Source organism: Moschus berezovskii, chromosome 17 (genome assembly GCF_049115385.1).
Source record: "Moschus berezovskii isolate FMDL1 chromosome 17, NW_MosBer_1.0, whole genome shotgun sequence".
Lineage (NCBI taxonomy): Eukaryota > Metazoa > Chordata > Mammalia > Artiodactyla > Moschidae > Moschus > Moschus berezovskii.
This window is the reverse complement of record NC_142476.1, coordinates 49,033,137-49,045,245: the sequence shown is the minus strand read 5'-3', so window position 1 is coordinate 49,045,245 and position 12,109 is coordinate 49,033,137. Positions and strand designations below refer to the sequence as shown.

General features: G+C 46.5%; 1 protein-coding gene across 2 annotated transcripts in view; it reads right to left on the bottom strand.

Annotated features, from left to right (window-relative positions):
- PEX14 (peroxisomal biogenesis factor 14) overlaps positions 1-12,109 on the bottom strand; it is a 142,969-nt gene that overhangs the window by 107,287 nt on the left and 23,573 nt on the right. The window contains exon 2 of one of the 2 annotated variants that reach the window (XM_055419542.2): positions 6,524-6,733. The exons of the other annotated variant lie outside the window; for it this stretch is intronic. Coding sequence (XP_055275517.1) covers positions 6,524-6,529 — 6 coding nt within the window. The 5' untranslated portion in view covers positions 6,530-6,733. The remainder of the gene's footprint in view (positions 1-6,523; positions 6,734-12,109) is intronic. 2 annotated transcript variants of the gene reach the window in all.

Here is a 12,109-nt window from a genome sequence, read left to right as displayed (position 1 = left end):
GACCAGGCCTTACTTCTAACTCAGACACTAACTTCTTTAGTAACTTTCAGAGAATTACTTACCTTTCCTGTTTCTCCTTCCTCATCTGTAAAATGGAACTGTAACTGCTTAGGGACTCACCAAAGTGTTACAAGGAATAATTAGTTAGCGTTTATGTAAGACTTTTGATCTTCAAAGTAAGATTATTAGACTATAAAGTAGAGTAGATGTGGTTTGGAAAAAAAACTTTTAAAAACATAAAATAAAATATGCAAGCAAATTCAGAAAAGCAAAACAGGCTGACATCATCTCCCAAAGGCCAGATGTCTTCACCTCCACAGGCAGCTGCTTTCTGTCCTAATCTGTATTTGCATGTAGAGACAAAGGTATAAGAACCTTTTACTGGCAAAATTGGAGAAGGCAGAACGAAGAGCAAAAGGAGAAAAGAGAAGGTCAGAGGAGAGGTGCTGAGGAAAACGTAAAAGGAAGGAGAGATAAGAAGAGAGACAAATAAGGGGCAAGAAGGGAACAGAGAGCAGCAAGAAATAAAAGCAAATCCTAAAAGAGGAGCAAAAACAGGAAGAGAGGAAGGAATAGAGACAGAAGAGAAAACTTCATTAGGGAACAAATAAAAATGCTTCCAGTTTTCAAAGAAAAAAACGTTAAACTTTTTTGACTAAAAAAAAAAAAAAAATCAGAGGACAAAGAGCAAATATAGAAAAACAGAACATAAAGCTTTAAGGAGTATGTCTGGAAACCAGAAAGCTGGAAGGGAAATCATTAGCAAGTCCACAGTGCGTCTACAGCGATACTGCGTGGATCAATTCATTTAACGCTGCCCTGTACATTTACAGAAAAGTACCGCTGATATAATAAAGGCTCATAAACACACAGAAATTGGGTTAGACCCGTTTCGAATTCCTGCCAAACAATGGTTCAGAAAAATGAAGCTCTATTTTAATTAGCTGGACTCACGAGTGATTTGATAACAGCAGATGCTGTCTGCATGCTTTCAGCTTGATGGGCTCCACATACATGAACTTAAGAGTGGTTCTGATGCAATTAGGTATTTCTTTCTGTTCCAATGTGCCAGGCCCTAGGACCCAAGCCTATATGTAGCCCCTCCATGTTGCTATATTTATCTACACATTAATATTTCAAATCATGAAGACCACATATGACAAGCAGAAAAGCAGTTTTCAAAGTCACTGGTAGGTAGACAAGAATATTCTCATGATGAATTTCTCTTTCCACTGTAGAAAGAAAAGTTGGATAGCTGAGAAAAAGTCACACAGGGCAGCATCAGTATAGAAATATTTAAAGCCAGAGCTGAAACACAACAGACTGTGTAGCTCCAATTTTGCGATTCCAGTCCAGTGCTACAGCAAAGGATTAGCGCACTTAATGCACAGGCTGACCTGGGACTAAGTGGCCTTCAAAATGTTCTTTGTAATCAGGCATCCCATTATAACCCAGCTCGCTGCTCCCTGAGACCGGCGGTGGTGTGCAGAACCGCAACCCTGCAAGCCCAGGTATTTTCACCAGGTGCTTTCAAGCTGAGCACCTGCCTGCCCCTCGCTCCCTTTTAAGCACTCTCTCTCCCAAAGAGCATTCTGTTTGCTTTTCCCACAGCACTCACTGCCCTCTCTGCCAGGACGGCTCAGAGCACCACCACCCACATACACAGGGCTGCTGAAGGACCTGCGTATAAAGCAAGAGCTGCTTCCAGCCCCGGACTCGCCTGATAGGAGGACCCAATCTGTTAATTATCTGTCAGTTTGTCACGGCTGGACTGAGAAGCGGAGGACCGTGAGAGGGGGTGTGGGGTGGGGGTGGGGGGCGCTCTGCTGGGTGGTGCAGTACTCGCCCTGAAATTCTGAACCAGGCGTTCAAAACCCCCTGTTGAATGATGGGCGGTACAGAGGGTGAAAAAGACAAGAGGCCAGGGTTTTGAATCACTCAATTCAGACAGAAGAGGGGGCCATGAAGCCCACCACCACCACCACCACCACCACCACCACCCCAAGCGCACAGGGAGAAACACACCCCCTCACTCTCTCTCTGAGAGGACAGAACGGACACAATGACCTTCACACCAGCTCCTGTCCGCTGGCGCTAACAAGCTGCACACTGTAAATCAAGGATGAAATCCCAGTGCCAGGAAAGCGAAGGAGAGACTCTTCTTCTGGGAGGGCCCACGGATGCCGCCTGCCTCTGAATCAGCATTTCAGGCCGATGTGTGGAAGGCAGGAAGCTCCGTGCCAGGAACTGAAGGAAAAAGTATGTATTTATTATATATAGTAGGCCTTCTTCAAAAGTTATTTATTTCACAAAACCACTCTGCTAAATAGAGGTTTCAATCTAATTGGAACTGCGATTTGCATATTGTAAATGCACCAAGTGACAGTCTTTGAGACTTCTGTTCTACTCCACAGTTTATGGGTTCACAAGCAGCAGATTTCCCAACATACAAACATGCAAGACTGGAAGAAAAGAATACAGAGCAGTAACTTTTAAATATATATATCGTACAAAGTATTTTTTTTCAGCCCCTTGCAAACCCCTGAGGAGGGGCAGAGGGCTCAAACTGTGAAACGGGGAGGATGCTTGCAATACCCTCCAAGGAGACCAAGCCAACAGGGAGAAAGGAGGCTGCTGGCAGCTGCAGGTTTGCTTCCGACCAAGTGTTTGGCCACACAGGTCTCTAGCGAGCCCCTACTCACGAGTCCCTTCTTTCCTTCCTGGGAGAGGCAAAGACAGGACCCCTACTCAGCTTAACTCTCTCCACTCCCACCCGCATCCCAAGTGCATGTGTGTCTGTGTCCTCCGTCACTTCCATCACGACCAACTCTTTGCAACCACCATGGACTGTAGCCCACTAGCCTCCTCTGTCTGTGGGATTCTCCAGGCAAGAATACTGGAGTGGGTTGCCATTTCTTCCTCCAAGGGATCTTCCCGACCCAGGGACTGAACCCGCATCCTGCACTGCAGGCGATTCTTTACCACTGAGTCACCTGGGAAGCTTCCGTTCACATCCCAAATGAGCCATGGTTAATTAACAGAGATGCAAATAGTCACAGACCCAACTAAAGGTTTTCCACATGAAGTAAAAAGAGACCTTATAAATCAAACAGGAAAAGAAAAAAGAAAAGGGAGAGACAAAAAGCACCCAAAGCAAATGATCAAGATACCGACAACCGAGGAAATGAGAAACAGAAGGGACTGGTCAGGACTTCCCATAAAGGTCTACCATTTTCTGTTTGTACCTCTGGGTTCATTACCAAAAGCTGATTTATGACAGGAGGAGACACCGTTCTGGGGAAGAGAAATGGGTGCAAAGATTCCAGAGTCCCATACACGCCCAGGACTTATCGCCCTAGATTGCATCCAAATTAACCTTCTGCTCCTTGTTGCCCTCACTCACATCAAGAAGAAATAACTTTTTCAAAGACGGCACCCCTAGAGCCCAAAGATATCCCCTGCTTCCTTCAAAACAAAGCACCTTCTAGTTTATGGCAACTCTTTTCTGCCTTCCATGCTCTGATAATACCAGCCTCTCTGTCACAGGGTGTAACCTTCATTAAAAAAAAAAAAAAATCAGAGCTTCAGCTTCCCATTAAAAAAAAAAAAAAGAAAGACAGGAAGAATAAATAGGAATTTGAAGGGGAATTCTGCCAAAACCTGAACCTCCCAAATCTGGTTCAGCCACATTCTTACCCACAGCCTGTACTTCTCGGTGCCTCTCTACATTTTTCAAAATGCAGCTGCACAGACCTCTTAAAATTCAGATTTCTAGCACCTATAATTACAGGGCGCTCAAGCCAGGCTCCTTTAATTAATGAACCTGACTCCTCTCTCTTCAAAAGGAAATCTGCATACGGGATGCATCACAGGGGTGCCCTGACCCAGCGCGCTCTGCTCTCTGTGCAATGGCCACCAGCACCCTGCACCCCAACAGGAGCGTGAGGTTGCCCCACCAACCCCTGCGTCCCGCCTCCACGGACAATCCAGGTCTGGCACAAGCCTATTCTGCAGTGAAGGCCATAAAACATCTCATGAAATGTAAGGGAAGAGAAGGAAGCTTTCCTGGGCGTGACCAACAAAATCCAAAGAGAATGAGATTTTCCTAGCTAGAGTGCTCCCCTGGTTTCACCCTCTTTCCTCTGCCGGGATGAAGAGCATGGGGTGCAGGCAGCTGCCATTGTTCAAGGCTGGACAAGCAACAGAGGGAACAGCCTGGGCTTGGAAAACTCCGGAAAAGAACACAACACAACAGGCCTGGAACTGACAAGCATCCCAAAGCTGAAATAAGACTGGTAAGAAAAGCCACGCCTCTTTAAAGCTAAACAGGTGGAGAAGGGGCGTGACGTTGAGGATACTGTGCACCAGGTCTGGAGAAGAATTTGAACACATTCCAAGGACAATGTACCGACCTCAAGTTCCCAGGCGGTCCTCGCAGATCCTTGACACTACTCCTAAGTCAATACCCGACGAGTAGTGTTTAAAGAACTGGCTCTCCTTCTGGCTGCTCTGGGCAGCACAGCCCCACACTGTTTGTACCTGCTGCACGTGCCAGGACAGAGCCGCTCTCCTCAAAGTGGCTAAAAGCTGGCTCATAACCACGTTCGCTGGAAAGCAGGCTGCCCTTGGCTGAAACAAAGACAGGAAATGGTAGCAAACAAAGCCACAGATACCAGAACAGACCAGGCCTCAGTCAAATCAAGGCAACCCCAAGTAAAGCTGCTGCTAGGAGATTTGAGATCCAGATTTGAGAAGATACCAGTGCATTTGGCAATAATAAAAACAGGTTTGCTTCAGTCTCCACCATCTGATAACCTTTGCTCAAGGGTCCCTTGGGCCCCCAACAAACCCAGTGGGGCAACATTTGCTTTACTAACCAAACAAACATCTTTCTCCTAAAAGTGGCGCCAGTGGTGCAGTGGTGAAGGATCGGCCTGCCAAGGCAGGAGAAGCAAGAGACTTGGGTTCGATCCCTGGGTCAGGAAAATCCCCTGAAGGAGGAAATGGCAACCTACTCCAGTATCCTTGCCTGGAAAATTCCATGGACACAGGAGCCTGGCAGGTTACAGTCCATGGGGTCGCACAAAGTTGGACATGACTGAGTGTGCACGCACTTAATGCAACTCCTACTGGTAGAGTAAAAGTTCTTGGGCTATGTACCTAGTAACATAGGGTCTGAGGTTTTCCCAGTTTCTCACACATGATCTGGGCTATACTGGAGAAGAGCACTGGGGCTGATTAATGAAACCTGTCCCTGGAGAAGGAAATGGCAACCCACTCCAGTGTTCTTGCCTGGAGAATCCCAGGGACAGGGGAGCCTGGTGGGCTTCTGTCTATGGGGTCACACGGAGTCGGACACGACTGAAGTGACTTAGCAGCAGTAGCAGTCATGCTGTCCTAGCCACTTCGTTCTTGCCAGAGCACGTTACAGTATAGGTGTCAAAAACAAAATTCAACCATTTCTGCATTCTGCCAGATAATGGGGCTCTAATGTTCCAGTGACTTTCTGCCATTGCAAACACGATTTTGTAAGCAAAGGGGGAAAAAACAGTAACACGAGGCACGACCCCTGCCCTCGGAGTCTGACTCCATGGCACCTGTCTTGCTTCCTGGCATGGCAACCTGCCACCGTGATGCCCAGCACCCACAGGCTAACACACTCCATCATCTCTGCTTTCCCACTAGGTCCGTCTCCGATCACTTCGCAGCCTGGATCCAGGGCCCTCGGTGCTGGAGAGGAGCTCCAGGCTGAGAGCATGACTGGCTCTAAGGAGCCAACCACTTCTGTATTTCCGAATCACAGGCAGCCAGAGCCTGCTGGTGAAGGATTTTTTTAATTTAGTTTGGTTTTCCAACCAAGACCTTCTCAAAGTTCACTGTTCTTTGAAGTGGAAGCATTTAATTTTCTAATAAACAATTAGAAGTACAGGACTAGAGAGAATGCCGAATCGAGGACGAAGGTCAGAATATGCAAAAATAAGGGGCTGGCAGGTAGCAGAGTTCAGGAATGTCCAGGGATTCTTGGCACGGGAGCTCACACCAGCCAGCCAGGCACTCTCTTTCCAGGGTGTCTCAAGGGGAAATCACCCATCGATCCTAGGACACACTTGCTCCAGGACCAATCCCTTACCTCAGAACAGCCTCTGCCTCAAATTCCTGCTTGCGCTTTAATGTTTAAATTATTAAATGCATTAATGTATTTACATTATTCAAGTCTTATGTGCATTTTTCTAAGATAATTTATGTATAAGAGTTTGAATGTCCATGACTGTTAATGTCTACAACCCTTCCTGTTCATTATTGATTCTGGAAGGAAAAAAAAAGTCAGAGTTTTAATGCCTTATTTTTAATGTATTAAGAGTCTGAATAAGTGCATTCTCTTTTTTCTTTTGTAATTTCATAATTTAAGTAGTGCATTTATTAAACTGACACAGTATGAATTGTGGTGAAGCCTGGCATGGCTCCACGCTGCGGGAGCAGCCGGTTGGAAGACGCGCCTGCATCTCACCGCCGCCTCACTCACCGTCATCTTCCCACCTCCATGCAGCCAGCACAGGCCGCCGGGGAGCTGCAGGTGCAGGGCACATTTAGGATGGGTACGGAGACTTGCCGTCCTCCTCCTTGCCCAGGGCCTCACTCCTCATTAAGTGGGTTTCCAGAATGCTGTGGAGCTGCCTCTTGGTTTCTTTTAAACGTGGAACTTTTCTGCTCATGGAAGTCCTCCTCTGGGGTGCTCCAGGTGATATTCAAACACAGAACACAATTTTCAAGAACAAAATCAAAATGCCCAGCTTACCATGGTGGAAACAGCCGACAAAACAGCTACTTTTAAAGAGGCAAGGGAGGGGAGGCATGGGTCTCAAAATGCAAAACATCTCAAACAAACAACCAACCCTTCACTTGGGCTGAAAAACAACTTTCTTTTGAAATCCAGTTTCCCCAGCGTAACAGCCCTCTTTCGACAACAGACAATAGAGCGACAGTGACACCCAATGGCCTGTGAGTTCAATCCCAACTGAGCACTCCCCAGGGTATGGGTCTCGAGCCTGGAGCTCCTGAGCCGACACAGAAGCTCAAAACATCAGGCTACTCATCAGGAAGCTGAGGTGATAATGGAGAAATTTCTTGCTGCTGCACGGAACACACACATAGATGGTATGAGCACACATCAGTCGTCTCTTTATGGTGGGTGACATGAGCACATGTGCACATGTGTATGGACACACAGATGCACAATACAGGGATGCAGCAACACTGCACAAATCAACCTGGAATGGGAGAGAGAATGGTAGACGTACCTCACTGCTGTCTTAGAATCTGACTCTGCCACTTCGAATGTCATACACACACACACACACACACACGCATGCACGCACGCATACAACAAAAATAACACGTACACATTATATGGGTTTTTACTATATTTTCTTTTTTTGTTTGTTTCTTTTCTTTTTTCTTCTTCTCTTTTTTGGCCACTCATTACCATTCTTTAACTGTTACAATTTATATCAGCATATAATGTTAAATAATTACAGGGAGCGAAGCTCACTCTAGTGAGGATATAAACGCGCTGTGGGAATCTACAGATTTAAACAAATAACACTCACAGCAGGGGGTGAGCGGATGAATTAGCATTAATATCCTGCCTGGGAGATCCCAGTGCACTGGTACTGCTTAAATACAGATCTTTTCTGTAACAGTCAATATGACAGCTCCCGGCAATATGGCCCCTTTCCTTTTCCCAGTCAATATAGCAGCCAGTGAAAATAGAAACGTCCCTATAGCAATCAATATAGCAGCCAGCTAAAATAAACCCTTCCCTTTTAAGGGCTATATAATAGTCAGCTAAATGGAAGAATTGGCACCCCTGCTGGATAGCTCGGCAGAGAAGCCAAGGAATGAGCAGGCCACGAGCACTAAATGATCCTTCTGCTCCTCTCAAAAGGGCTCTGCCTGGGAAGGGAGAAGACATCCATAGGTAGTGAATCCAGAGGGAGCCTGCAAGAAACACTTGGCAGGCTGCTCCCAGTCCAAGGAGTAAACGTCCAGATCATAAGCGGGCCACAGGGCACCCCTCACTAAGGTTTAATTCAAGTGGCCAGGAACTCTAGAATCCTTGTCCAAATTGTCAGCTGGAAGGAGGGAATGTGTCTCTCCAGTGGGGAGTAACTTGATTTGAACCCCCTTGTGCCCCCACCCTAGCCCCAGAAGGGAAGAGTATTGAGTTAACAGCCTGTGGTTTTCTGTTTTCCAGCAGCATGAAAAGCGGTTGTGTCAGAAACAGACATTGAGCCAAGTGGGTTAAAACACAGCATTCTATGTTGAGTGCTGCCCAGCAGACAGACAGAACTCATGCTTGAAGCTCACAGCCATCACTCTATTAAATACTGTAACAATACCATATCTTTCCCCGTTCACAGCATGGAAAACACTCTCCTTCCTTGGAGATATGTAGGAAAGGAGTTTTCTCACAACAGAATTCAGAGGACGGCTCACTTTGAAGGCCAAAACAGACCAAAGGCATTAAAAAAGAAGAAAAAAGAAAAACAAGGAACATTTAAGAGAGGTTCCTGTGCATTTGAAGTTGTTCTTTTTCATTATAATTAGCTACTTTTAAAATTGGGCTTCCCTGATAGTTCAGTTGGTAAAGAATCCACCCACAATGCGGATTAAACTTTTAAAATTAGTTCAGGAGGATTTATGAGTTTGATAAATGTGGACTATAACCACTGACACCAGTGCAGGATTCCCACAAACATTCCTGAAGTAAATGCTGGGATTCAGTTATGCTCCAAAGCAGATGAACATCGGGGACCCACCCCCTTCATTAAAATTCCACAATCTGTCTGCCCTCCTCTGGGGAGATTCACCGAGGGTCCCTGTTTCCCTGGCCAGGTGTTGAACACCCAGTGATGCTCCTGTCATCCATCAGGTGACTCAATTGAGTGCCACAATGTCAGAAACTGACGGGAGAAAGAGCCAACAAGTCCTGGTTGGAGAGCTCAAGTCCTTAAAAATTTAGATCCTGACACCCCACTTCAGCCGTGAGAATGAGCAGGTGCTCTCTACTTCAGGAATTCCAGGTAAATACCATCTCCGGAGAGAAAACGGTTAACAAGATCAAGGCCCCTCTCCCTGCAATCAACATCCTGATGTAGGAACCCAACCAGCTGTCCTAGGAAAGCCTGGAGATCTCAGCCACACTGTGAGCCTGGTACCAACTCAAGGGAGGAAATGGCTCTGTGGGGGAGACCCACAAGTTCACAAAAGGCAGTATCACAAAAAGTGAGCTACTGTTACAATTTGACGTGGCACTTAGCTTCTAGAGCTGAAGCCAGTGAGTCCTTTATAAACTTCAATGTATGTTTCCATTTCTAAACCACAAACATAAACTGGGGGGCTGGAGGCTCTAAACCCGACAGCAGTAAACCTGAAGAGAAGTCGTGATGTTAACAGAGACCACTCCAGCTACAAAGGTGGAGAGCTGGGGGCAGGGGGATGGTTCCGGAGAGAAAGAGGGACAAAGAGAAACGAAAGCAAAAATAATCATGAAAGGGAAGCAGAAAAGAGAGACATGAAAGAAAAGATCAGAGATAACAGGAGAGGTAACAAAACAGAAAAGGAAGACAAAAACCTTACTTTGGCATTTAAAGGTTTCAGGGCAGTTTATGAAATGACAGCTGCAATAAAACAAATAGAATGGTGAGTCATCTGGTTTCCAACTTCTGAGTCAAAAGGAGCTGTTTCGAGACAAACTACAAAGCAGCCCTGCTGCCTGCACACTTAACGATGCCTATCACTGCTTCAGAGCAGGATGTGGGGAGTGCACACAGGGAGGTGGGAGTGAGCACTGTCTCTGCTGGTCCCGGTGTCACTGCGGATAAAGACTGTCAAGATTTAAACCATAATAATGGAAAGGCTATAAAGGTCTCAGCTATAATGTTTCCTCTGATGATCCCTTTCATAAAATGCCCGCTTTATGTTGCCTGCGTGGTGGTGGTACACTAAACATCTGTGTATGTGTGCTGGTGGCCACGCTGCACCCCCGAGTCCCGGCAGGCAGCAACAGTGCACCCCAGCCCAGTGGCTCATCACCACCACCTACATAAGTGAGGATACACACACACACACACACTCCACAAACATCTGTGCAGTGCCTACTTCTGCTGGGAGCTGAGGGGTGAGGATATATGCCCACCCCAGACAGGCAGGGTTCAGCAAGGGGCCTAGGTGCCAAACCTCCAGGAAACAAACAAACAAAAACTGTCTTCTGCTTGGAAATACAGCCATGCATCATGGGGGCTCCTCTGCTACTTTAGCACCAAGCAGCCTGACACAAGAGCTTGGCAGCCTAACAGTGAGATGCAACTTTTCCCCGTGCTGTGCCAGAGCCAAGTGGATAAGCTAGAATACAAACCAGATAAATGCTCAAAGAGGGCTAAACTGGGCACCCACAAAGACGTGCCTTCACTTGGACTCAGCAGACGAAACTGTACAGAAAACCACTGGTTTCGAGATAATCTTTTATCTGCAGCTTACCACCTAACCATCCTAGACATCAGGGAACCACACAGAAAACAGAAACAGAATCTCTCCACAGTGATACTTTATAGATGTGACAAAGGGGCAGGAACTAAGAAAGAACAACATGGACGTGAAAACCACATGCAGGGATGAATGAGATAAGGTTGAATGTGTAAACTGGGGAGACTGTGTGATGAAATTAGGGAAGCCAAGGTAAGAAATTAGCAGAGGACCCATCCAACTCGAGCCCGACTCGGGACAGATGCAGAACGAGAACTCAAGAGTGCTAGGTGGGCAGCCAGTGCCAACCACAAACCATCACTGGGCTGCTCTCCCTGTTGATCTATAATTGGTGAGTCTGTGATGGAGCTACCAATTATCGTTAGGCCCCCTGTATTTAGTCCACAGACAAAGGGAAGCAGGAGAGACCAGTTAGTAATGAGTAAGTAATGGCCACTAAAATACATTGTATTTTACTGAGCTGCTTCGGCAGGAAAAGCCATTCAGAAAATAAAAAGTGAAAGAATAAAATAAGCTGGAGAAACTCAATTTTCTTCTCCCTTCCTCCCAAAGCCACACTTAGGATAAAATGAGGTTTGTGCAGGTTAATCCTTATGAGGTAAGAAAAAAATGATTAAATACATTAAAAAAATCAATTGTGCATTAAACCAAATCCAGGAACTGCGAAAACAAACACTACAGCGTGCCTCCAGCCGGTATTAGCTCTGCCAGTCTGGTCAGCCGGGGATACCCCACCTGTCTGAGCCCGCTGAGTAATGGAAGCTGAGCGGAAAGGCAGAGGAGAAATACAGCTGGGAGGGGCTGGGTGGGGGGAACCACAGACCTGGATTTCACTGGAATAAAGTTATTTCTAGACATGAGAAAGGAAGAAATAAAGGGTCTTATAGATGAGGCTCTGGAGACCAGGCTGAATTCCTCAAAAATCCAACAGAAATAACAATAATGGTAATAACAATCACTTGATAAACAGAAGTTATAAACCTCTCCACTGTTGAATGATCTGCCACTATTTTCAGTTACTTCTTCTGCTCATCAGCAGATTCTATTAACTGCCATTTTTCAGAGAGACAACAGAGAGTGAGCTGGAGAGGTGAGGTTAGGAGACCTGCTGCGTCTCTGAGGAAAGCCACTCGCAGCCAGCAAGGAAGCTCCCATCAGTCCCCAGCGCACCAGGGTCCTCAGATTCCTCGGATAAAAGTCCGCAAGAAGGCAGAGCCAGGGAGCTGCAGTCACCGGCTCCTCCCACAGTGGAGTCAGGACTGAGATTCTTAGCTAATCCTAAATAAACTTCACAGGGCTGAACCGGCGAGGCCAATTTGCTTCTCCGTGTGTACTGCAACCATCCGGTTCTGCCTGCAACCTAACCTTCCCCTTCTGTCACTTGCTTCAACCACACAACTGGAAGAAGATCTGAGAGTTGGGGCTTCTGCATGGGGGAGTCAGTCACTCACTTCAACAAGGCACAAGTTGGCCATATGGATCGGGGCCCCAAAGTCTAAAAGGACTGACAAATCCAAAGTTTCCTCTTTAATGTGCTCATGCAATGAGTCATTGAGAATGGAAG